Source organism: Macaca nemestrina, chromosome 2, assembly GCF_043159975.1.
Source record: "Macaca nemestrina isolate mMacNem1 chromosome 2, mMacNem.hap1, whole genome shotgun sequence".
Classification (NCBI taxonomy): domain Eukaryota; kingdom Metazoa; phylum Chordata; class Mammalia; order Primates; family Cercopithecidae; genus Macaca; species Macaca nemestrina.
Genome location: NC_092126.1, coordinates 33,602,573 through 33,629,949, shown reverse-complemented (window position 1 = coordinate 33,629,949; position 27,377 = coordinate 33,602,573). Strand labels below are relative to the sequence as shown.

Below are 27,377 nucleotides of genomic sequence, written 5' to 3'. Positions count from 1 at the left end.
AAATTCCAGTGGTATTTTTATAGAAATAGAAAAACAATTTAATTCTGAAACTCATATGGAACCACAAAAGACCATAAATAGCCAAATCAATCTTGTAAAAGAACAAAGCTGCAGGCACCATACCCTGATTTCAAAATATATTAATATTACAAAGCTACCATAATCTAAACAGTATGGTACTGGCATAAAGACAGACATATAGAGCCGCAAGCACACAAAAAGAGATCCTAGAAATAAGGCCACACATATATGGTCAACTGACCGTCAACAAGAATGCCAAGAATATACAATGAGGAAAGGAATGGCATCAGGAAAACTTCGTATCTACAAGCAAAAACCTAAAAAAAAAAAAAAAAAAAAAAAAAACTGGGTCCTTTTCTTAAACCATACACAAAAATCAACTAAAAATGATTTAATAAACCTAAGACATGAAACTAAAACTCCTAGAAGAAAACATACAGGAAAAGCTTCGTGACACTGGTGTCAGCAATTATCTCAAGGATTTAACACCAAAAGCATACGCAACCAAAACAAAAATAAACACGTGGGACTACATCAAACTAAAAAGCTTCTACACAGCAAAAGAAACGACCAGCAGAGTAAAAAGGCAACCTACAGAATGAGAAAATATTTGCAAACATGTATCTGACAAGGGGCTAGTCTCCAAATATATAAAGAACTCCTATAATTCAACAGTAAAAAAAAAACACAAATAACTCAAATTAAAAATGTGCTAAGGACATCAACAGACATTTCTCCAAAGATATACAAATGGGCAGTAAGCACATGAAAACATGCTCATCATTAACCATTAGGGAAATGCAAATCAAAACCACAACACAATATTACCTCACACATCTATAAGGATAACCATTATCAAAAAACCAAAACAAAACACTACACAACTACTGATGGTGAGGATGTGAAGAAATTGGAATCCTGTTGGTGGGAACGCAAAATGGTGCAGCCACTATGGAAAAAAGTATGAAGGTTCCTCAAAAATTTAAAAACAGAACTACTATATATTCCAGCAGTCCCCCTTTTGGGTATTTATCCAAAAGAATGAAATCAGGATCTCAAAGGGATATTACCACTCCAATGTTCACAACACTATTCACAATGTGATAGTGATAGGTGCAGAAACCTAATGTCCACCAACAGATGAAAGGATTTTTAAAATGTGGAATGTATGTCCAATGGAATACTATGTAGCCTTAAAAAAGAAACTCTAGGCTGGGCGTGGTGGCTCATGCCTGTAATCCCAGAACTTTGGGAGGCCGAAGCAGGCGGATCACCTGCGTTCAGGAGTTCGACAACAGCCTGGTTAACTCCTTCTCTACTACAAAAATTAGCTGGGTGTAGTAGTGGGTGTCTATAATCCCAACTACTCCAGAGGCTGAGGCAGGAGAATCACTTGAACCTGGGAGGCGGAGGTTGTAGTGAGCTGAGATCGTGCCATTGCACTCTAGCCTAGGCGAAAAGAGCAAAACTCTGTCTCAACAAAAAAAAAAAAGAAAGAAAGAAATTCTAGGGATCTCGGACTCCCTGGACACTCCCTCCAGTCCAGCCTCGCTATCTCTGCCCGCGATGCGTGCTCCTGCCTCCGACTTAAAATGCCTGCGTGGAGAGCTGGAAGTAAGTGCGGGGTCTGCGGGAGGGCCGTTTACCATGCAGAAGAGGTGCAGTGTAACGGCAGGCGCTTCTACCCATATTGCTTTCTATGCATGGTTTGCAGGAATAATTTAGATAGCACGACAGTGGCAATTCACGATGAAGAGATCTACTGCAAATCCTGCTATGGAAAGAAGCATGGGCCAAAAGGCTACAGTTTACGGCCAGGGCGCTGGCACACTTAACATGGACCCTGGTGAGAGCCTGGGCATCAAGCCAGAGTGTTCAGCCTCACATGCCTACAACAAATCCAAAGACTTCTAAATTTGCTCAGAAATACAGAGGTTCTGAGAAGTGTTCCAGATGTGGGGATTCCGTACATGCTGCCGAGAAGGTAATTGGAGCTGGAAAGCCCTGGTACAAAAACTGTTTCCGATGGCAAAGTGTTGGAAGAGTCTTGAATCAACACTCTGACTGAAAAAGAAGGTGAAATCTATTGTAAAGGGTGCTATGCAAAGAACTGTGGACCCAAGGGATTTGGCTATGGCCAAGGAGCAGGGCTCTTGTTCATGCCCAGTAAGGTGTAAACCCAGAACCAAGCATCACACACTGAGAATCTCTTCATAATCTAGGCACAGATAGTCTTTCTAAACTACTGCAAAATTCTACCAGCATTAAGTACTATATATTACCGTGTACTCGGATAGGCTGGCTAACTCGTAGGAAGAGAGCACTGTATCTTCTCCTTTTGCTTTATTCGCCAGCATTTTTTGGGAACCATTTCTTCTACACTTTAAATAAAACCTCAGCTTGGAAAAAAAAAAAAAAAAAAGATATTCTACAAAATGTCACAACATGGATGAATCTTGAGGACACCAGGCTAAGTGAAATAAGCCAGTCACAAAATACAAATGACTGCATAACTCCACTTACATGAGGTATCTAAAATAATACAAATTCATAAAAATCAAAGAGTGGAATGATGGTTAGCAGAGCCTGGGAGAAGGGGAAATGGAGAGTAGCTAATCAAAGGTCATGAAGTTTCAGTCAGGCAAGATGAATAAGCACCAGAGAGCTGCTGTACAACACTTTACCTATAGCCAACAATAATGTATACTTTAAAATTCATTAAGAGGAGAGATCCCTTTACCACAATATTTTTAAGAGAATATTTTTGCAAGAAAAAAAAAAGTTTTCACCTGATCCCAAGTTTTAGTAGTGTTTTTAAATGTTGAGGTAAAATAAAAGCAAAAGTGTTACATCTTAATTTTTAGCACACACTACCATGTAAGCAAGATTCAGAAATAATACTCTGGCATTCATTCCCAAATGTTATGTGTTAAACACAATTGCAAACCATCTATAATACAACAAAATCTAAAGTCTTACTTAGATAAAACAAATCCAAAGGCGTTCACATAGTATTAATCTGCTTTTTAAAAAAAAGAAATGTCTTTTACCTGGTAGTTAAGTTTATCTTCATAGAATCCACTATTCTCCTGAACTACAATGGGATAATATCCCAATAAATCCATCACAAGTTGAAAGTGACAAGTCAAAGATGCATTTCATACACCTAACCTACCGAAGCGAACATCATAGCTTAGCATAGCCTATCTTAAACACACTCAGAACACTTACATTAGCCTAAAGTTATGCAACATAATCTAATACGAAACCTATTTTATAAAGTGTTGACTATCTCACTATTTAATAAATAATACTGTACTGAAAGTGAAAAACAGAAGTACAGTTTCTACTGAATGTGTATTGTTTTCACACTATTGTTAAGTTGAAAAATCCTAAGTCAAACCATCACAAGTCAGGGACTTGTGTGTACTTCATTTCTGGTAACCAATGACCTTAGCTGCTTTAAGGATACAATCAGGGAAGTGAAATCAGTCAGTACACATTGACTTACAAAAGCTATGTTTAGAAAAACCAATCCTCGACATGAGTAAGAAAAGAGAGCAAGAAAACACCATTTGTGTGGTTTTTGGACAATAAAAAGATAAAGAGAACTGAAGGCTGAATAAAAAAAGAAAAAGAAAAATTGAGCTGTCGAGTGGCTGAATAAAAAAAGAATAACAAAAGAGAACTGAGGGGTCAAGTTACACATAAAGGTAAGACATTAAAGATTCAAACAGTCCTCCACTTCATTAATCAGGGAACTTGAATTCTGCCTGCAATGGTACCAGCTGTTTCCCCGCTAAGGTAAAAGAAATTGGTACTGCAGCAATACACAAAGGCTTTGAAGAGAAAAAAAAGAAGAAGAAAATACATACAAATATATATATATATATATAAATGTAAGCACAAATTTCATCTTTAACCCTACTAATCAATCACCTTTTGGACCCATCCTCCAAGGAAATCATAGTTTCCACCTCACTTTATTTTTTTATTTATTTTTATTTTTTGAGATGGAATCTTGTTCTGTCACCCAGGCTGGAGTGCAATGGCGTGATCTCTGCTCACTGCAACCTCTGCCTCCCAGATTGAAGCAATTCTTCTGTCTCAGCCTCCTGAATAGCTGGGATTACAGGCACACGCCGCCATGCCCAGCTAATTTTTTTATTTTAGTAGAGACAGGGTCTCACCGTGTTGCCCAAGCTGGTCTCAAACTCCTGAGCTCAGACAGTCCACCCACCTCAGCCTCCCAAAGTGCTAGGATTACAGGCGTGAGCCACTGTGCCTGGCCTCCACCTCACTTTAAACACTCATACTCCATGAGGATCTCTAAAAGGAATGTTACCTAATAGAAGACTATAAGAATCCTATTTATTAACTATACTTAAATATTCTGTTGTCACAAATAAGTTTGCTTTACATGTCCCAGTAATGCTGCCCTTCACATATAAGGATGGCGAATCCTCTATTATTAAGATACATAACCCATTTATTTAGTGACAGTGGATCTGGACTGACTCAGAACGCCTCAGGCTAAATATAAATGGCTAAATATAAAATCTAAAACCACACTACTGAAGTGGCATATGTAGGGGAGGTCTACCACCAAGTCCCTTGGCCTGAAATGCTTGTAGCACATTTCTGCAAGCAAGAGCCAAGTGCAGCCTGCACACTCCATATCCTACACTAAGCTTTTAGGCCTCATTCCTTCTATGAGCATTTTTGTGATGTCTTATGACAACCCTGAACCAATTACTCACACCCAGTCCCCTACCACTTAGCTATCACTGCTCCTCCAGACATGTCTTTTCCCCTCAGCTACACTATAAACTCAATAGCTACAAGAATTGCAGGTCACACAAACCAAGACTGACCATGCCTGGCATATAGCTGGTACTCAGTAACTGTTAAATAAAAGGATAAATGAAAAACTAAGTAACCAGACTTTTTCCCTAATTTTTTCAACCAACACTATATCCGTAAACAAAAACTGTACATTCTTATCATTAAGAATGAACTAGGCCGGGCGCAGGGGCTCATACCTATAATTCCAGCATTTTGGGAGGCCAAGGCGGGTGGATCACTTGAGGTCAGGAGTTCAAGACCAGCCTGGCCAACATGGTAAAACCCTGTCTCTACTAAAAATACAAAAACTAGCTGAGCATAGTAGCAGGCACCTTTAATCCTAGCTACTTGGAAGGCTGAGGCAGGAGAATCGCTTGAACCCAGGAGGCGGAGGTTGCAGTGAGCCAAGATCACACCATTGCACTCCAGCCTGGGCAACAACGTGAGACGCTGTCTCAAGGGGAGAAAAAAAGAAAAAAAAAAAACAATGAATTAATCCCAGTAAGTTCACAATTAACCCTTTTCTTTCCCAATCTTTACTAAGAGGTAGGAGGGAACCCTCCTGTCATCCAAAGCAACAAACAAGTCAAGAAGATTCAACAATCCTACTGTTTTCCCGTAAGTGCTAATGCTCTATTTGCTCTGTATTATAACAACTGCAGAATATCCAGATGGTTCTCATACTTGTTCACAAATAATTGGGCTTCTTCTATTGGTCATGTTCCCCATGTTTTCTGTGCTCAAGGTATGCTATGGGGTAGGGAGGTAAAACGTAAAAGGGATGGGCAATCAAAATCTTAGTCAAGCAAGTTAGTCACTCCTACACAACTACTTGCCTAACATATATCAGTAATTCATATCTATGTTTTTAATTCCTTGCTTCAAGTTCCAATCCTTTTATTAAACAAAGACACCCTCTACTTAGGAGGCTAAAGCAGAGGATCAAGAGTTCAAGCCCAACCTGGGCAAAATACCAAGACCCCATTTCCTTGCCCCCTAAAAAAGACAAAGACACCCCAAAATTGTATTACTGAACACAAAATAGCCAAAAGTAATTGAACATGAGTTAGTAATCTGAATGAATTTTTCCTTGTGAAACTATAGGGCTTGGCTGGTCTGAAGGTAGTTGAGTTATCTCAATTGATTGTTCACAGTCAGTTACAGATCCTACGCCTTATTCTACTCTTTCCCCCTTCTCACTGAAATGCACTTGACTAGTTAAAACAAACAAACAAACAAAAAACCCTATATGGCTTAAGCCTTAAACTGAAGAACAAAAATGTCTAGCTATGAAACTTTCACAGGGCACTTTCATTTTAAAAGATCAACTATTTATCCTTAAAGGATCTGCAAGAAATAGGGTGTTTTTATTTCGAAGCTTTGAGTTTAAAAAAAAGTCTAAAACTCTACTGATTTCACATTTAGTCATTTATATGTTATCACAGTAGCAGTTGAAGGAAACACAATAGGAAGAAGAGTATAAGGAGGAGGAGGGAAAGAGCAGGCTTGCCCTTTAAGCTGCTAAGTACGAGTGTCGATGCTGAGTGCTTTATTTCTAATACTTCATTTAATCCTCGGAAAACGCTCTGAAGGGGGCATTATTTTTACTATTTTTTTACATAGGGAAATTAAAGATTAAAGAAGTAATGTGCCCAACATAAAAAGAAACTAACAAAACTAGTAAGTGATATGGCCAGGAACTGAACCATTGTGTAACTCCAAAAGCCCTCCTTCTTAACTATTGTACAATATTTAAATTAGTCAACGTAATCCAAAAATTCCAAAGTAAATCCAGTTTAGAGGACTAATTTTAGTACAGTGAGACTAGACTTAAGATCTAAGAACACAGCTTCTTTTTAACCAAAAGCAACCTTCGTGCAAAGAATCTTTTCATCCTTCCACCTCCCCTCTTCCCCCAGACACACACCAAAAAATCTTAAATAACCTCCCCTCTTCCCCCATACACACACCAAAAAATCTTAAATAAATACAGCAGATTTTAACTTTCGAAAAAGAGAAAACAGTCATTTAAAAACAGCATGTCTTAAGTAGAATAAGGCGGTACAGTTTTCTGATGCCAACAAGACATTTTATAAACACTGTCACATGAAAATACACAGGCAGACTGCATAATTTCTGATAGGTGAGCCAGTAGTATTACTCAGTACCACCAGGTATGACACAAGGCTCTATTCTGTTAATATTTTATCAACAACTCAGGTAAATACTGAATAGCATACTTATCCAAGATGACATTAACTCAAGGCTGGAGAGGGATAGCCACCTTGCCTCATAATCAAAACAAAATTCTAACAAGTGATTATCAGGCAGAATCAACGAGAAGAGGCAATATACCACCATCTCAACATTTACAAAAGCATACGTATACTTATTAGAGATAAATGTAAAAATCTACTACTGGCTGGGTGCCGTGGGTCATGCCTGTAATCCCAGCACTTTAAGAGGCCAAGGCAGCAGGATCACTTGCACCCAGGAGTTCAAGACCAACCTGGGCAACATAGTGAGACCCTAACTCTATTGACAATAAATATAAATATATATTATATATAAAACCTACTATTATACTGAAAAACCAACTACTAACATACCAGATGCTAAGGCTCTACAGTAATAATTCACGCAAACACATGGGTAAGTTGACCTCACACATCATTTAAAGAGCTGTAAAAGCATTCTCAGTGTAAACCTATTGCTAAAAAGGTAAACATTATCCTAAACTGCATTATGAGAAAGACAGCTTTTTAGTCCAACGAAGTCAATGAGCCTAGAATATTTTACAACAATCCAAACACACCTTGAGAAGTCTATATTCAGTTTAGGGCATCATTAGAGCCTGCTACTAAGCATGCCATACTATGGTGACATTTCGGAAATGAGGTCTTAAGATGATCAGTGGAAGGAATTAGGAATATTCGGTCTAGAGAAGTATGAAGGGCAGTACCTGACCATTAATTGGATTTCAATAAAGATTTCTAAATAAATAAAAGATATGACAGGCACCTTCAAATATTTTAAAATATGTTACATGAAACATGACATTCTCCCTAAAGACAGAACCAGCATCAACAGATAAGTTTCCAATCACCATAAAGTTTCTAGGAGAGATGTTGGTGCCATTTTTATATGGGGTGGGAAGCTGGTCCCCTCACCTTAAGAATTCTAGGAATGGTCTGGCAAAATGCAGAGGGATCTCACTGCCTCCTTACTGCCTGTGGTACTAAGGTTTCTGAAAATGTATCAGTAACCTCTGTTAAGGGAGATAATGTGAAATGGTTACCTTCTTCACTGAACCTTAAGTTCCAGAGCATGAACCCAAAGAACAGTGGCATAATCAGGCTTCAATGCACTTAAGTATTCTTAAATATTATTTGTACTTAAAGAAGTAAATATTCTTAAATATTCTTCATTTGATGAATTAAAATCTAGCACAATCACAACTCTTAAAAGATAAATCATATTTTTCTCCCATACTTATAATACATAGAAATGAAAAATGTGGTTCTAAATGCTATTAAATATTTGTACCCAAGAACTAATTGTAATCCATTTTCCATATAGCAATAAAAATCACAATAAAATGCATTTACCTCTGGAGACCAACAGAGATTACATACAAAACAATCAAACTGCTCTGCAGACCAACAGAGATTACCACAAAACAATCAAACTGACAGAAAAAAACAAATATCTTATTCCTAAAGAGTAGTATTAATTCTAATTTTACTTACACTACTAAGTCATTCTTAATGATTTTTCAGAAAATAAAAACCTGCTCATTGTTTTAAAAAAAAGTCAAGTAATGAGAAAGGATTTAATGAGATTTCCAGTCCTACTGTCCAGAAGTAACCTCTGCTAACTATTTCTGTGTATACTGCCAGCCGTTTTCTATACAGGTGTGTATATAAGTGTTTCTGGTGTTTTTTTTTTTTTTTTTAAATTACTAATAGAACCACACAATAACAAATTCTGTCATTCAATACATCTTGGACTCTATGTCACCTTACATAACTAACCTGCCCCATTCTTTTTAATGGCTCACAGGGCATTTCATTATATGTAGTACTTCAATTTTAACTAGTCCTCTTGATGACATTTAGGCTGACTCCTGTCTTTTGCTATGACAAATGTTGCTGCAGTAAACATCCTGTACAAACTTCTTGACATGTTTGTGCAAGTACAGGTACAGAATACATTCCTGAAAGTGAAACTTTTGGTTGTGCATATTTTTTATTCTGATAGCTACCGCTACTGATCTCCAAAGGGACTGTGTCAAAAACTTCAAATTCAGAAACTTCTATTTTCTCCACAATTTAGCCAAGACTAGTCATCACTACACTCTAATCTTTGCCAATCTGACAAGTGAAAAATTATAATTTTGTTTTTAATTTGCATTTCTCCATGACTGAGGTTGAACATCTTTTCATGTATCTTTTGGCCTTTTATCTATTTCTGTGAAATGCTTGTTATCTAGAATAAGGTCACACCCAAACACAGTACTCAAAAAGTCTTATGTTTGTACCTATGTAAGAATATTATATTCTCAAAGTAAAGGACAATTCAAGGCAATGCTTATGAAAATTCCAACTGCCTTTTTAACAGAAATGGACAAACTGATTCTAAAATTCATATGGAAATGCAAGGGACCCAGAATAGACAAAACAATCTGAAAAAAAAAAAGAGAGAGAAAGAAAGACAAACACTGTTAAAGGTCTCACACTTCCAGTTTCAAAATTAACTTACTACAAAACCTACAGTAACCAAAACATTATGTACTTACATCAGCGAAGACATATAAACCAACAGAATAGAGAGTCTAGAAATAAACCCATAATTTATGGTCAACTGATTTTTGACAAGGGTGCCAAGACATTCAATGGAGAAAGAATAGTCTTTTTAACAAATAGTATTGGAATAACTGGATATTCCATGCAAAAGAATGAAGGTGGGCCCTTATGTCACATCATATGCAAAAATGAACTCAAAATGGATCAAGCATGAGAGTTAAACTATAAAATTCTTATAATCTTCATCACATTGAATCAGGCAATGGTTTCCTAGATATATAAAGCACAAACAATAAAAGAAAAACATATATAAATCGGACTTCATCACAATTTTAAAAGTTTCTGATGTAGAGGACACCATTCAGAAAGTGAACAGGCAATCCACAGAATGGGAGAAATATTTACAAACCATCTCTCTGAAAATTATCTTATAAACATTGCTACAGTGAACACTCTTAGGTAAACGTCTTTGTATACTGGTACAACTATAGAATATATTCCTATCCAGTATCCAGAATAAATATGTGTGTGTGTGTGTGTGTGTATACACACACGTATATATGTAAAGAAGTCTTACAACTCAACAATAAAAAAGTAAATAACCAAATTACATAATGGTCAAAAGATCTGAACAGACATTTCTCCAAAGATATACAAATAACCAATAAGCACATCACACTTCCTAGTTTCAAAACTAACTTATCACAAAATCTACAGTAATCAAACATTGTGATACTTGGATCAGCAAAGACTTATAAACCAACAGATTAGAAGTCAGAGTGCAGAAATGATTTTTGCGTATGCTGTGAGATAGCAGCCCACCTTCATCCTCTTGCATGAAAATCCATGCGTAATGACATCATTAGTCATTTGGGAAACGCAAATCAAAACTACAATGTGAAACCACTTCACACCCCCTAGGATGCAATGAAAAAAAAAAAAAAACAGCAAAGTGTTGAAGAGGATGTGGAGAAATTAATCAAATGGAATCCTCATACACTGCTAGTGGGAATGAAAAAATGGTTCAACAACTATGGCAGTTACACAATAAATTAAAGATAGAATTACCATGACCCAGCACTTCTACTCCTAAGTATACACCTGAAAAAACTGAAAACATGTTCACACAAAAACCCATACATGAATGCTCACAATAGTGTTATTTTTTGACAAAAAGTAGAAACTGATGAACAAAATGTGTATATCCATACAATAGATTATTATTCCATCGCAAAAAGAAATGAAGTACTAACCCATGCTAGAGGAAGACATAAAAAGTCACATATTGTATGATTCCATTTATATGAAATGCCCAAAACAGGCATATCCATAAAGACAAAGTACATTAGTGGTTACCAGGGGCTGGCAAAAGGGGAGAATGGGAAGTGACTGCTAATGGGTAAGAGGTTTCTTTTTGGGGTGATAAAAATGTTCTGGAATTATATCAATATACCACTTTGTGACTTTACTAAAAGCCACTGAATTATATATTTTAAACTGATAAATTTTGTGGTAAGTGATTCTATCTTGAAAAAGAAAAACCCAGTAAAGGACAGGGTTTACAAAATAATTTAATTCATGATTTACCACAGCTTTAAGAGAATTAGTATTAATACTGTAGGTGGCTCTGGGTCTAAAATTGTGCATCCAGAACAAATAAGATTTAGTCAATAGGCATGATTTCAAGCACTGACAGTTATGGGGCCACAGCTGGTATCAATTCCTAAATGTAAGCGATGTAGAAATCAGAGCTGTAACTGAGGAATCAGGCAAGCAAGCCCAAGAGAATGATTGCCAAAGCACATGTCCTTTAACTGCTATCCTGCAAAGCAATTACAGCTGTACCCAACCTTAAGCAAATCCAGTCCTTTTAAGAACACATCTTTATCATAAATAAATGGGGGAGGGATACTGTGCTATGATGAAACAGGATGTAGGAGGAACTTAAAACAGCATACAAACAATAACAAGTGAACCTAATTTTATTACAAATGACTAACATAACCCTTAGGCAGGGATGAAAACAACCCAAGTAACTTCTGAAAACAGAATTTGCCTATATACTATAAAGTTAAAGACAAATATTGTACTCTAGTTTAAAACTGTGTTTCTCACCAGGGAATGAATAGGTTAGTAATTCTAAAACTACTTTTGTTTGTGTGTACTCCGATGAAACAAGTAAGTCAATATACTGTGGTTGAGAATAGTTTCTCACCTTTGTAGAAGGAAGTAACAAGAAAGAGAAAAGGCCTGAAGAGGAAAAAAGACCAAAATGGACCCTATGGTGGGAGAACAGAACTGGAATCATCACTGGCAGTTTTTAATTTATATACTTCCATGGATAAGGAAATAAAAATATATGTGTTCATACATGTTACTAAACATATATACTGCTAGTTCTATCTACTAAGAGAGCCTAGAAGCAATGACACCCAGTAGCAAGGAGCACAACCGGCACCCAGATCTTGGTTTCTAGATATCATTCTCTAGTAAAATGAACTCAGCTCCCTGGAAAAATGGTTGATTCCATGGCTCGTGCAAGCAGGAAAAATACAAGATACACTCAGAATATCATGTGATATCAGAAAGTAAATCAGTGCTCACAAAATGAGAGAGGGTACTGTAGAAAGGACACAGGAACAAATTTTCAAGTGCCCTCAATAACCAAAGAGAGAATGACTTGAGCAACAAATACTGGATTTTAACCCATAAAGTAAAATATCCACAAAGTCATGTAAATAAATTAATTGGATAATTAATAAATAAAGGAAAGGGGACAGTACTTCCTTAATTGTAGAATTCCAAATATAGTAAGAATGAGTGAAATAGAAAACTCGCCATTAAGCAAAGACCAAAGCAGTAATAAGTGTTGCCAGTAAGAAGCACTGATAGATTGCAAAACTGGCCCATGTACAGTATAATAGAACACAGGATATTGCAAAACTGGCCCATGAAAAGTATGATGGGACACAGGATATTTGCAGTACCTCCCTACTAGAGGAAAGTATTAATTACAAAGGAATTACTAATTATTATACAACTACAAGGTTAAAATGAATATTTATTAATTACAAAGGAAAAACAGTAACTTTACAATGAAGAAACCTGGCAGACACAGCCTTAACCAAGTGATCACATTAACTTCACCCGTCGTAAGACATGCTAATCATGGGTAAAGATCTGACAACCCCAAATTGAGAAACACTCTAAAAAATAACTAACAGTACACTCTGCAAAAGTGTCAGTAACATTTATAAAAGATAGGAGGAAAAAAAAAAACTGAAAAGCTTAACAGGCAGGAGGAGACTAAGATGATGATAACCAAATGCAAGGTAGGATCCCAAATTGGATCCTGAACTAGAAAAAGGATAGTTTATAAATGTGAATGTCCTGGTTTTAATAATTATACTATGGTTATATAGGATGTTAACATTAGGAGTAACTGGGCAAAGGATATCCAGGACCTCTTTGTACTATTTTTATGCCTTTTATGTAAGTCTAAAGTTATTTCAAATTTTAAAAATCAACATAATTTTAAAAGATTTTAGAAAAACCTCTCAAAGGAAAGTAAATCTTTCTACTATAACTGAATTTACATCCAGCAGTTAACTACACCTGAATTATACTGCCACTTTGGAAAGAATCTGGCATTTTTTTATCATTAAATTAAAAACTGGGCATAATACTCCATCTACTGATACATCCGTTTATATAAATTATTCTAGATTTGAAAGAACTTCAGTACAAGGATGGGGGAAAGGGGTATCATACCATTCACATATTTTTTAAACCAGTCCATTCTGTTGCCATCCTATATTAAGCATTCAACTAGTGTTTTTTAAAGCCTTCAGTGAGCAACAATTATTTTATTAGCAATAAAAGAAGACAGGGGGAGGGGAGGGGAGGGGAGGGAAGGGGAGGGAAGGGGAGGGAAGCGGGGAGGAAGAGGCAGAAGGAAAGAAGTGAGGGAGGGAGAGAAAGTTATTTTAGACTCCTTTATACCTTCTCCTAATACCTCCCCCACCATGACCAATGACATTCATTTCATAAAGCAGCTAATTGGTGAACTTAATTTTACAGGCTATGACAAACAAAACCTTTATGAAAAGACATTATGGTGGCATTCTTAACACCCTGTGCTTCCAGACCTAAATAACTACAGGTACAATGGGGAGCCACATAAGCCTGTAAAAGCAGTTGATGGTCAAATACAATTCAACATCATTTAAAGCTACCAACTTTGAATCCTATAGGGTTAAGTTAAACGATAATTTATTTGCTGTCACAAAATGTACTCTATTATTACTTTCCATTTTTAAATAGTGTTCCTCAAAAGCTGATTTTCCTAACCAACTAATTAATAAATGGAATATTTAAATAATCTTAAAGATGAAAAACAGGCATGTTATTTCTAAATTCCATCTGCAATTAATAAAATGTACATTAAGTCCAATACATAGTTTACCGAACTCAAGGACATTTACCTACAGTAATTCCATTCTATAGATGGAGAAAATAACGTATGGTAAGAGTAAACTGGTTTTTTTCCTAAAAGGAAAGAAATAGCAGCAAAAAATTCCAGTGACTCCCTAAAAATGAGAATGCCACACTACTATGTACATGTAAGGAGACTTTAAACACTGAGGCTATGACTGGAATAGATCACTAAGGAAATGGTATTAGAGATGAAAATATAGGTGGTCCTGTCCCTAACATCACCGAAAAAACTGGAGGGAACATTCAGCACCTTACAAAATAAAGTAAAAAGGCACCTGAGGACAAGCAAAAGAAAGCCACCTAATGAAGACCCTAAAAAGGAAATCTAAGGAAGAGTTCTGGACTTCAGGGAGAGGTCTACTTAGAATCATAAATGGATAAAAAGGAAAAAGGCAATAGAGACACAGGAGGTCTACCATTTTCCATGAGAAATAATTCAGTACATTTTGGTCTTGATTTCAAAGAATAGTAAAATTGCTTCCAAACAATAACAGTTCTGTGAGCAATAAATAATACATAAAATGTATTTACAGGCTAAAAAGTACAATTTAAGGGCTTAACTTCATTGATCTATATTAAGGGTTTAACTTCATTGTCTACTGCTAAGGGAACACTAAATACTGAATCCTGAAATAGTACAAACCCAAACCAAAGTATAATCAAAATCATAATTTGATAAAACAAGAGAAAAGCATTAAGATTATAAAAGCTACTCTATGTTTCCCAGGCATCCCACTCACCTCTCAGGAAAAGAAATTGTGTGTGTGTGTGTGTGTGTGTGTGTGTAGCCTTGAAATTAGCAGTTAAAAGACCAAAAGTAACTCCCCTAAATCTATTCAACAAGGAAGGTAAAGGAAATTAGCATTTGCTGAGCGGCTCTTTCATGCCAGGCACTTGTACACACCCTGCCTTGTCTAATTCTAACAAACCTGAAGTAGTCATCATCTCTTTACAAGCGAGGAAACCAAAGCTTAGAGGAGTCAACTTCCTTGCCGTTTGTTAGAATAGTGTTTCTCAATCTTGGCACCACTGACATCTGGGGCTAGACAATTTTGGGGGCGGCAGCGGGGAGGTAGAAGATGCTGTCTTACGGATTGTAGCATGCTTACCAGCATCCCTGGTCTCTACACACTGGATGCCAGTAGCATACTTTGGGTTGTGGCAACCCAACATTTCTCTAAACATTGCCGAATGTCCCTTGGGGGCAAAATAATCCCGAAATGAGAACCACTTAGTTAGAAGGAAGAAGTCAGCATTTTCATTCAATTGACAATAGGTACGTGCCAGACTCTGTTCAAGATGAGTAAAGGACAAATTGAGGTCTCTGCCTTCAAGAGCTCACTTTGAAACATGGTACTTGATTTAAAACCTCTCTCCATGCATAGCCATATTGAGCCTCACACCATGACAGTCTGACCTACATACTCCCTTCAGCCAGCCCCCAAATCCACTCACTCCTTCAACCACAATCAATGGCACCCTCACTGACCTAAATGATATCTTGCAGTCATGTCTGATTCAACTATTCCCTTAATTCTCTGTATCTAGTCACTGTCCAAGTCCTGCTGATTTTTCTTAGGAGTAAAATATCTCCGTCATCCATCCCTACCCTTCATTCCCATGACTCTAATATAGATACAAACCAAACTCCCTTTATCTTCTAACAGAAGAAATCAGGAGTAACTAATCTCTCTTGGTCCCTCATATGAATTAGGGGTACATATCAAGATATAGTAACTGATCGACCAACTTTTAGGATACAGGGCTGGCAGACTTCAGAGCAGTCCACAATGACCACATCTTTCTCTGGGGTGGGGACGGACGCTGGAATTTCTCATCTGATAGTAGTTTCATAAGCCAAATATTAACTCTTAAGTAAATAGTAACCCTCACAAGCATTAAGAAGAGGACACAGCAGAAATTAGTTTGCATGCCATTACAAAGTGATTTGCATGCTATTTCTGGCATTTGTGCCGTGAACTGCTTTTGCCTGCTTCAAAAGAAGGTAGAACTGACACTCAACAGAGCAAGTAAGGTGCAACTCCCAAAGAAAGCTTAATTAAACCAACTAATATTTCCACCCCTGCTGATGTAGAAACCTAGATGAAGGCAGGTAAAGCAAACATGCTGCTAGGGAAACACTAAAATAGATGGCCAAACAAAATCTAGTGAAATGCCTGCATATAAAGAGATATATAAATCTCATATATAACATATACAAATAAAATCACAGCATCAAAAGGCTAATTTATTTATACTACAAATGAAAAAGACTCCTATTTAAGATGAGAGGAAATCCAGGACCTAGTTCAAAGTTGGATCTTGCCCTTAGGCAGAGAATAACAGAACGTTTATGTACTAATGTACTGATGCTCTATCCTTTTTAACTTCCAAACACCATAATCAAGACAAATTTCTGAAATGCACAACTTAACCAAAACTTTTAATTTTTACTCTGCGTGTTTAAATTTTCAAAAAAACACATTTACATATTCAAAAAAAAGTCTGATGAGTAACTTCCTAAATACTTCCACTTATTATTTCTGAGTTTTCCTATAAAGGGCTGATGGCAAATATATTTATTATTTAGGGTCTTGCTTTTTCCAACTTTATCAAGCTGTTTTAAGTAAATAAATAAACAGAAGTAATTTCTATAAGGATGCATCAATATCTCAAAGCTTTCTAAAAGAATAAAGAAAGTCATTCTAAAGTTGGGCATGGTGGCTCATGCCTGCAATTCCAACAATTTGGGAGGCCAAGGCAATAAGACTGCTTGAGTCCAGGAGTTTAAGACCAGCCTGGGCAATAAATCAAGACCTCGTCTTCACAAAAAATTAAGAAATTAGCTGGGTATAGTGATGTGGGCTTATAATCCCAGCTACTCAGGAGGCTAAGGCAGGAAGATCACATTAGTCCAGGAGTTTCGGGCTTTGAAGAGCTATAATGATGCTACTGTGTTCCAGCCTAGGTAACAGAGTGAGAGTCCATCTCAAAAAAAAAAAAAAAAAAAAACACACACACACACAAAGAAAAGAAAAGGATGTCATACTAAATTAATGCATTTCCTTCTGAGGGACATGATTTTAGGTCGGCACGTTTATGAAATGACCCAATGTCAAACCAAAAGGCCTTTAACTTAAGAAAGCAATTATAACGAACAGGTGTATTAAATAATTCCAATTCACACATTTCTAATATCTATAGCAGAATTTAAAAAGCAGAGATAGAAATTGAATCAGACACCCAGTTACAGCCATCTTAAGATAATGCTTCTGACCCCGACTATTACTGTCTTCTGTCTATAACCTAGGACAGCTTTTCAACATTTCATTCAAACTTTTTCTAAACACATCACAAGTTTAGTCTAATCTAAATTAACACAGTTGGTTTAATTTATTTGTAATTCTACAATTTATACCTTTGTCTGTAGTAACTTAAAGCCTGAAGACAGAAGATACACAGTTGACTCTTTAACAACATGAGTTTCAACTGTAAAGGTCTACTTATACTCAAGATTTGCTTCTGTCACCCCAGACAGCAAGACCAACTCCTCCTTTTCTTCAGCCTACTCAATATGAAGACAATGAGGATGAAGACCTTTATAGTGATCCACTTCTACTTAATGAATTATAAATACATTTTCTCCTCCTTATAATTTTCTTGGTAAGTTTTTTTCTCTACTTTATTGTAAGAATACAGTATATAATACATATAACATACAAAGTATGTGTTAATTGACTATTTATGTTATCAGTAAGGCTTCCAAGCAACAGCAGAGACTATTAGGAGTAGTTTTCAGAGATTTAAAAGTTACCTGCAGATTTTCGACTGCATGGTGGGTCAGCACCCCAACCCCAACATTGTTCAAGGGTCAAATGGATTAACAAATGCATACAAGTTGCAGTCATACACATCCAACAGGAAATTATCAATTTAGTCTTATTTTTTTGAGAAATCCTTTCTTTCATGAAATGATAGCATTAACCTCAGAATGCACTCTTTACTGCCTTTTACCAACATTTGTCTACATGAAAAGCATAAAGATAACATTGTCATAACTGATGCCTGAAACCATTATTAAAAAGAATTTCTGTTTTAACAAAGTAAATGTGAGGGGACCTCTTGAACTGATCCTTAAGATATCTTAAGATGCTACATGTAACAACAATGTAATTTAAAAATCATACTAACTTTACCATCAAGCCACAGCGTTCTTGGCACCTTTAAAACAAAATTTAACCTTGTAAAACAGATCATGGCTAACTAAGATCTCCAAAATCAGTCCTGGGCCCCTAGGGGTGTGTTCCCTAGGAAACTATTTTGTTTCATAATGCTTCGGGTTAACAGACCTGAATTCTGCTGACTTTAAATGAATGACAAAAATATGAAGACAAATCAAGTATTTGTAATCCAACTGTCAGAAGGCTACCGCATACAAGTACTCTCTATAGCATCCTCTGGCTTAAAGTACGACAGTTTATAAAATGTTGTCATACATACAGTTTCTTTTAGTTTCAACTCTTTTTCAAAGTACTAATTAAGAGTATCATTTTACGGGCAAAACTGCAAACAACATAAACTATATTTCCCACACCCAAAGATATAAAATATTTTTACAACCTGGTTTCCTATTTTCAGTTAAAGGAATAAAATTAAGGTGGCTTCTCATCCCTTTTTCCCTATAGCTTCTCCAACTATAGCAACACAACCTTAATTCTTGAGACATTCCTAGATGATTAACAATTTGAAATTGAATTAAGAAACTGCTTTTAAAAGTAAAGTATAAATACATCCATTTTCAAACGAAAAAGATTGGGGGATTGTTCTCTACACCTATTAGCTCTGTCTATAATCTTAAATTAACCACGTCCTGAAATCCTGAAGACTATTACATTTCTATTCACAAGTCAAACATTTAAGGCTATATTAAAGTTTCATGTGTATTAAAGTCACACTGAATTTTCTATGGGAAAGGCCAAATTTATTCCAAAAAATAAATCCATTACAAGAAAGGAAAAACTAATTTGCAAGCTTCTCCAGCTAGAAATATCTTTTCTAGTAAGCTATCACTTTAAACATGCAATTAACTTTTAAAAATCAGGTAAGAGCTGTTTACTTGTGCATCTCAAGATTCCTAAGTGGTATCTGTTTAGATTTGTGATAAACATGTAAAAAGAAATTCCAAAGGGTCTGGATAAAATCCTAACTCACGACTGAATGTTAAGTAGTCCAAAAATTCCAGGAAATTAACATTTTAAATGTTCCTAGTGACAAGCAGAAAGTGTTCATGAAACATCCTGGAGTCTACAGCTAAAAATTGGTCAAGATTTGCTAAGAAAGTTTAAATGGGCCCTGGGAAAAAGGTCCAGAAGAATCGAAACTGAAGTGCCAAAAAAAATACCACCATTGCTGAAGGAACCGACACATGGATGAAACCATTTCCTCCCCACACCACTGTAAGCTATCTAAGAACCTTCATGCTGATGCTCTAGGGAGCCACTATCAATTCCACACTGTTCACACCTACAAAAATAACTTACCTGCATACCTACTGGAGGATTCTGTTACTAGGGAACAGCAGCATCACTCAATTCATCCAAGTTAACTGTACGTCAAACATTGCTCTGGCGGCTTCATTTATTACCTACACCAACTTTGCAAGAGGGCATTGTCTCCTTTACTGATGAGAAAATTTATAGAGGCTGAGAAAGCTTAGAAGCCGAGTAACTTGTCAGATTTTTTAGGGGAGGAAAACATTACCTGTCAGGCTTCAACTCCAAACCTGTCTCTTTCTATACTGGACCCTGGCTTCTTGCTAGAGCCCTAACTTTTTCTGTAGGCTTAAAAGCACTAATGCCATAGAAAATTCCTTACTTAACTCCACTCAACCCTCAACTAACAATGACAACTTCATACAGAGTATTTTGGCCACAACTGTTCCCCCTTCCAACATTCAGCTGTCATGACAATATTAAAGCCAGGTGGCCTATTAGTATGTATCAAACATTCAGCTAGGCTATTTATAATTAACATTTAGTGAGCACTTACTATGTGCCAGATACTGTTTGAAATGTTTACAACAACCTCATAAGGTAGGTTCTATCATTATCTTTATTTTATGAAGAAAGGGAAGCACAGAAAACTTTAATATGCACAAAGATAAATGGTAAGCAACGAATCCAGCATTCAACTCAGTTTCCATGGTTTCACCACAACTCAAGCTCTTAAACGTTATCATTCCTCCCTCACAAGATAATTTATACAGGGTTTCTCATTTAAGCCTCTCAACTCTGTGAGTCAAAGATTATCAATTCCAATTTATAGATGAAGAAATACCGGCTCAGAAAGGTGAAGTAATTTACTTAAAATCACACAGCTTTAAGTGGTTCAAGACAAGTTAGTCAAGACTTGAATCCATTTTTGTTTCACACCTCCAAATTGTTAATACTACACCATATCAAAGAAGGATGAGAACTATAAAAAGGCAAGTGAACGATAAAAAGGAACAGGTATCAATCTATGTAGTTTAATATGGTCAATCACTTTGGAAAATTTCTAGGCTACATACAGGCTCTTCAAACTGTTTATGTATTAAAAAAAATGTTATGATAGTGAGGAAACTGACAAAAATGGTCTCTTGATGGTCAAGAATAACAGGACAGAAAATCCCACACGTTTTTAAGAACTGTATAATCTTTTACTATGAAAACAAAAAATTCATATTTGGCCACAAAATACAGAGACAGACACAAGCAGGCACCATGCTCCTATCTCACAACCACCGCCTCCCACCCCAGTAGATAATGAGAATCGGCTTCATTACTCATGCTCCTCTTCCTGAGAGATCAAGAAACAAAAGCAACATGAAAGAATCCACCTACTTTAGACTATCCTCTTAAATCTGGTACCATTCTGAAAACAAGCTCATAAACATACATTAAATTTTAGAAGTTATTTAAGATGTTTCTACCAAGAAACAAGTATATGAATGCATTTAACATTCTTTGTCTCACGTGCAGAATGGATTTGCCTTTCTTAAATCCATAAACTTAGAGAGGAAAAAGACTCAGAAAAGTGATTTTCCTATCACCAAAAACATCACTGCTTTCAAATGTTTCTCAAGACCCAATTAGACAGTATAACTCCTCTGCAGTTATACACTTTAGTATTTCAGAAAATGTCTTCCACCAATTATCCATCCAGAGTAAAATTGGACAATATAATCATGACTCTCATCATATTCCCTACATAGCCCAGAGGTCTCAGATAGCAAAACTGATTACTGCATCTATAAGAAACATCCATTTCAAAATTACCAGTCCTAGTAAGACAATCAAGCTTACATTCTCAACAATGGAAAAACAAATTAGAAGCAGCCAGCAAGCAAGACTGCAGTTCCTTTATACCAGATACAGATTTTTTAAAACAAATTACAGAAGAGGAAAAACCTGTCATTTGTTAAGTATCTTTTATAGTATTTTGCAGCCCGGTTAAAGGCAGAAGAAAAAAAATGATCATGCACAAGTCAGAAGTCAGTCCAAAGAATAAGTGTTGTTTCAGGAGGGGAAAAAAAAAATCACTTATTCACAGTTGTTCGACAATTTTAAAAATAATCAGTGCTGTGCAGGAAAAGCATTAAATATTTTAACGAGGCCAAAGGGATCATGTAACATGTGAATGACGATCTAATGTGTCCAAAGTGTACAGTGAACAAACAGGTTCCGCTGTCAACCTCCTAAATGATGTTTTGAAATAGGGTGGAACTTTAAGAAAAGCACTCGCCTCATAACATTTCATTAAATTCACAGGTTTTTGTTTTGTTGTTTGTGTGTTTGTGTGTGTGTGTGTGTGTGAATTGAAAAACAATGAGCTTTTTCCCCCAGTGCTAGAGATAATAAAACATGGCTTGCTTTCTTATAAATGAATCCTGCCACATCGAGGCTTGAAACGCCAATATACAAAGATGCAGCCCATCCCCTTGTCCCCCATTTCTACTTCCCCTCGGGTAATTCCTTTCAAATAGCTATTTAAACATACATAGACGCTATCTGAAATGAAAACTTTCCTCCCATTCCCTAAGCTGAAGCAAGCAGGAATTCCTCAAGAAAGCTGAATCAAGCTCAGTCACCCACAGAACCCCAATCTCTCAAATGCCCTATGTTACCAAAATAAAAGCTGGATACCCTAAGTAAGCAAATCCTTGGACACTTCACACACACAGTAAATAAATAAGCTCACTAAAATAAAAAGGTGGAAAAACAAAGTCAACTTAAAAGCAAACCACCACACCCTCAACTCCGCGTTGCAACCGGTCGGCCAGGGGCCTTTACCTTCATTTTCCATCGAAACTGCACTCGGGTTGATGGCTACAAAGTCTTTAGTGTCAGCCACGGCCACACTGGGAATAGAGAGAAGAGGAGGACAAGGAAGAGAAGCCCCCGGAATCCCAGGCTGTCACCCCCGCTCCCGGCCACGCGTCCCACGGCTGCTCCCACCACCCCTAGCAGCAGCATCTGCAAGAGAAACCAGGAGAAGCGGCGCTGACGAGAGAGAAGCTGAGAAAGGAGTTCCCCGCCCAGCCGCTATCTCGGGAGCCCCCCCGCCCCGCGCCAAGATCCCGCACCCGCCCCATCGTGTGCCCGCAACGTCCCCAGCTCACGCCAGCGGGGCGGCGCCCTAGAGATGTCCCCCCAGCCAGGGGATCCCCGAACCTCCCCTTCCTTCAGAACCTGGAAGTTTCTAGAAATGGGGGCAGGAGGTAATACTGGTACCCACCCAAAGCCCCACACAGCCCTCCTCCAGGCTGCGGGGTCTCAGCCGCGGGGCTCGCGGGGGCGCCCCGCGCGCCTCGAGAGAAGAGGAGCTGCTCGCGGGGCAGCGGTGCGAGGCAGGAGCCTGCTCCGGGCGTGAGAAGAAGCGAGCGGGAGGGAGGGAGGGAGGGAGAGAGAGAGGGCGGGCGGGGAGGGGAAAGGAGAGGAGGTGAGGGGACCCGTCACGGTCCGCCGGGCCGGCTCCGCAAGGCCGTGCTGGTCTGCTCCCGCCTCCGACTCCTGCGCTCCGCCCCTCCCCGCCGCCGGCCGCCCAGTCGCGCCCAGCACTCCTGGGCCAGCAGCGCACCAAGCTTTGTCGCTACTACTTCCGCTGCGAGAGGTGCGCGCAGGCGTATTCGTGCTCACGGGCGGGGAAGGCGGAAGTGAAGTGAAGGCCCAGACTTCGGCATGGAAGGGACAATGTTTGTGTTTGGATCCGTCCGGTAGGAGGTCGCGCGGGGTTGGTGGCCCGCCCTGTTCTTGCCGGCGCCTCCCTTATCCCAGGGACGGTATCCGCCCGTTTATGTGCACCCACTTAACGCGAGGGTGGGAGATTCGCCCACGCCGCGTGTTGACCACACATTCCCGTGGGGCGGCCGCAGGGTCAGCCCAAGCTGACAGCCATGGCTGCTGTCCCTGAGGCGTTTAAGCGCTCTCTACAAATTCTGCAGGGGAAGCCGCTCCCGACGGGGTGGCAGTCACAATCCCAGCAGGCGACGTTGAGGCCCGCGGAAGAAAGGGACGAGGTATCCATGCTCCTGCCAGGGACTGGAGCACCAAGAGCAGCCTCCCGAGTCTCGCACTCTCACTTGCAAAACCCTGCACTGACTGCTTGGTTTTTGCGGAAGCCGGTCATCGCGGGGCGACTTCCCAAAATTCCGTAAGGGGTGTGTTTAGTTACCATGTGTAATGAGACAGCAAGGTTCAGCCTCAGAGAACTCCAGGGAGAACTAATCTTTTTCATTCGTTTGTGGTGTGTGGAGCTGGGGAGAGGCTGGAACAGCAATTAGAAACCAGTCGTACAGCGGTCGAAGCCAATGAACGAGCACTTCTTCGGCCGCTGTACCTTTGTCCAGGGGCAATGCCTTTTCACACGTAAACATTTCACTTGCTCGGCATCTTACCCAGACCCCTAATAAGTGCTTTTTAATTAACGATTGGTTTTAATAAACCTTGGTGAGCCAGACACGTAGTGTTGAACAGAAGTCCTCGCACACCCATAACCACTAGAGGGCAGGGCTTCACCTACTGAGTTGGTGATCACCCTCCAGAGAACTCGAAAAGAAAATTTCCGTATATGCTAGTTGTGTTTTTCTCCATCAACACTTAGACACTTTACAAATTTGCTTTTTATCTCAAGTCCTGTAACATATCCCAGTGTGCTCTCTAACCACACGTTCAACATCAAAATTAACAGACGGGATTGCCTGTGTTTCTATATTTGTTCCCAAGTAAGTAGTACTAGACTAGGATGGAAAATTCTGGACAGCTTTCTAGATTTACCTTTCTTTTAAGAAATATTGAACCTTTAATCAGCGAGGTCACTTTTAAAGATGAACCCATAAAAATCACTATCAAGTAGATTTCTAGTCTTAAGAGTTAACTATTTATGATCCACCTCTGGCGTGCATGGTCAGTGATTTTTGTCTATACAATGACATAGAGCCAAATTAACGGACGGGGTTGCCTGTTTTTCTATATTTGTTCCCAAGTAAGTGGTACTAGACTAGGATCGAAAATTCTGGACAGTTTTTAGATTTACCTTTAAGAAATATTAAACTTTTATTCAGTGAGGTCACTTTTAAAGATGAACCCACAAAAATCACTATCAAGTAGATTTCTAGTCTTAGGAGTTACTATTTATGATCCACCTCTGGCATGCATTGTCAGTGATTTTTGTCTATATAATGACATAGCCTATGATTTTTACAATGATTGTGCTCTCTTGTAACCAATTTGTAACAGTTATCACTACATACTCAACCTTGAAACAGCATTATATTAAAAATGAAAGCATCTAAGGTAGGAAATTACACAATATAAACACTTTGGTATTAACATACGCATTTACAAAATAGAGGGTAACTACAGAATTTGATATTGGGTCACTTTAGCTGAAACATTTTTCTAAAGCAACTTTTCAGAGCTATCTATTTTATTAATAGACTGCAATACTCTAGCATTAACACTGAATCTATAACTCTTACAAAAGATTTATAGCTCCATGGTTTATTCCTAAAATGACTTAAACTGAAATTTTACTTTTGGTCGCCTAAATTATGAAAATCATTGTTCCTATTACTAAGCCAAAAAAGAAACCAGTAAGATCAAGATCAGCTTTACCAAGAAGAATTGACCAATGAGTCATTTTATATAAAAAACTTAAGCATCTGCAAATTCTGGTGTCTGAGGGGGTTCTGGAACCAATCCCCTGTGGACACTGAGGGATGACTATATATATACATGTCATACACACACGTATGTATACATATAAACAAATATATGCACATACATGTACATATATTCATACACACACATACATACACACTACCCTTCTTTCAAAAGATTGTTGTAAGAATCTCATAAAGTAAGTGAACGCAGGTTGCAAATTATAAGCACTATAGAAGTATAAGATTATTATAGAGAGAAACGAGCAAATCCCTGGAGTGTTAGCTACAATGAGATTGATGGCAATGAAATATATTATGTCCAAGTTTCATCTTATTGCTTCCATAGAAATCAAAGCTCTAAAAATTCTTTCTACTCTCCTTTCGTCCTGAATATTTAACCTACAAAATTAAGTGCATCTGATGCAAAAAGTGGTCACATGAGCAAGAAGGGGAAATTTGTCATGCTTCTCCGCTTGGGGGAAATATTACAAATGGGAAAGATTGAAGAAGAATGGTCATGATGTTCTCATTTTCTTCATACTGTGCTTTATTCCACAAAGGATGTGAGGCATCTTGATTTTAATATCAAATTTGATAGCTGCATTTTTATAAACCTGGATGGTAAAAGAATATGTGGTTCTTTAGGAATTTAAAAATTAAAACTTAGAAAAATTATTTTAAAATCTTTCCTTAGTTAATTAATGTCTTCTTTAAAGGCTGTTTTAATGTTGTTTAAAGTACCAGAGGTTAATAGTTACGAAATTTCACCTAGCTGCTAGAAAAGAAATTGTCATTTTATTTTAAGTTGAACATTTTATTTATTTATTTACTTTCTAACTTACTTAAGAGACTCTGTCACTCAGGCTGGAGTGCAATGGTGTCATCATAGCACACTGCAGTCTTGAACTCCTGGGCTTGAGATCCTCTTGCCTCAGCCTCCCAATGTGCTTGGGATTAGAGGCATGAACCACCATGCCTGGCAAAGTTGGACATGTTAAAAACATATAAAGATGCATCACTTTATTTTTATAAGCTAACCTACTCCAACAGAACAAAAAGAAGTATTTTTCTTCTTATAGGATAAAGGACATGCTAAATGTCAAGTTTAGAGAACTATACAGTTTTATTGCCAAGAGTGTTGTATGAAATCAGTGCCTAACAAATACTACCAGAATTGCTATAAATCTGCCTAGTTCCATGTTTTGGCAGTGCTGGAAGATTAAAAGTTGGAAGCAAGAATAAAAATTGAAGGACTCATATGAGCTACTTGTGTTTGGTTGGTTTTAATAGGACCCAGATCCCCAAGTACTCTACAAATATTTTACCACTCACAAAATTCCATAGCCTCTTTCACACTTGCTAGCATTCTAAACATGAAATATTTCATGAAACTGAGAAGATGAAATGAGAGAACTTATACTCTTAATTTTTATTTTTAAAGAAGTTTATTTCAAGTATGGCATAGTCTGTCCATTTATTGGCTCAGATTCTGAGCCAGTGGTAATATTTGGGGTCTCTTATATACTACCAGTCGTCTGGATTAGACATGAGTGTGGATGGGAAATAAGAAAGAGGTAAAAATGTGAAAATAAGAAAGAGGTAAGAGCAAAGAGAGTGTGAGTCCCATGACCAGGAGTACCATGACCAATGAACTTCATCATTTCCATGGAAAACAGACATACAATATTCCAAATTATATAAACTACAGGATTTGTTTTGAGATACAAACACACCCATTTAAAAGAATATTCCATCTAGTCTCCAAACTAGGATAATTCACCTCTGGCCCCAAAACACTTGACAGCAGTGAATATGTAATAAAGACCTATTAAATAAATGGATAGCCTGAAAAATGTTTATCATAAATATTTTTTGTTGAATGAATAACAACCTACTTGTTTCCTGTGATCAGACTAAAATCCAAGCTTCTACTTTCCTGTAAAACAAAGAGGACTTATGGGATTTTTAAGAAATTTAAGGGTCTGGTGCATCTCACACCTGTAATCCCA

General features: G+C 37.7%; 1 protein-coding gene and 1 pseudogene across 7 annotated transcripts in view; one reads left to right on the top strand and one right to left on the bottom strand.

Moving 5' to 3' along the window:
* The window catches only part of LOC105490383 (ATPase secretory pathway Ca2+ transporting 1), a 158,670-nt gene that overhangs the window by 98,735 nt on the left and 32,558 nt on the right, over window positions 1-27,377 (bottom strand). For 2 of the 7 annotated variants that reach the window (XM_011755907.2, XM_011755908.3), the window contains exons 1-2: window positions 22,944-23,202; window positions 22,499-22,681 (exon numbers count right to left, since the gene is read on the bottom strand). The exons of 3 other annotated variants lie outside the window; for them this stretch is intronic. In XM_011755907.2, coding sequence (XP_011754209.1) covers window positions 22,499-22,504 — 6 coding nt within the window. In that variant the 5' untranslated portion in view covers window positions 22,505-22,681; window positions 22,944-23,202. Of the gene's footprint in view, window positions 1-22,498; window positions 22,682-22,943; window positions 23,203-27,377 lie in introns of those variants that run through there. 2 more of the 7 variants (XM_011755909.2, XM_011755910.3) reach the window with 1 other exon arrangement.
* On the top strand, window positions 1,614-2,243 carry LOC105490382 (cysteine and glycine-rich protein 2 pseudogene; annotated as a pseudogene).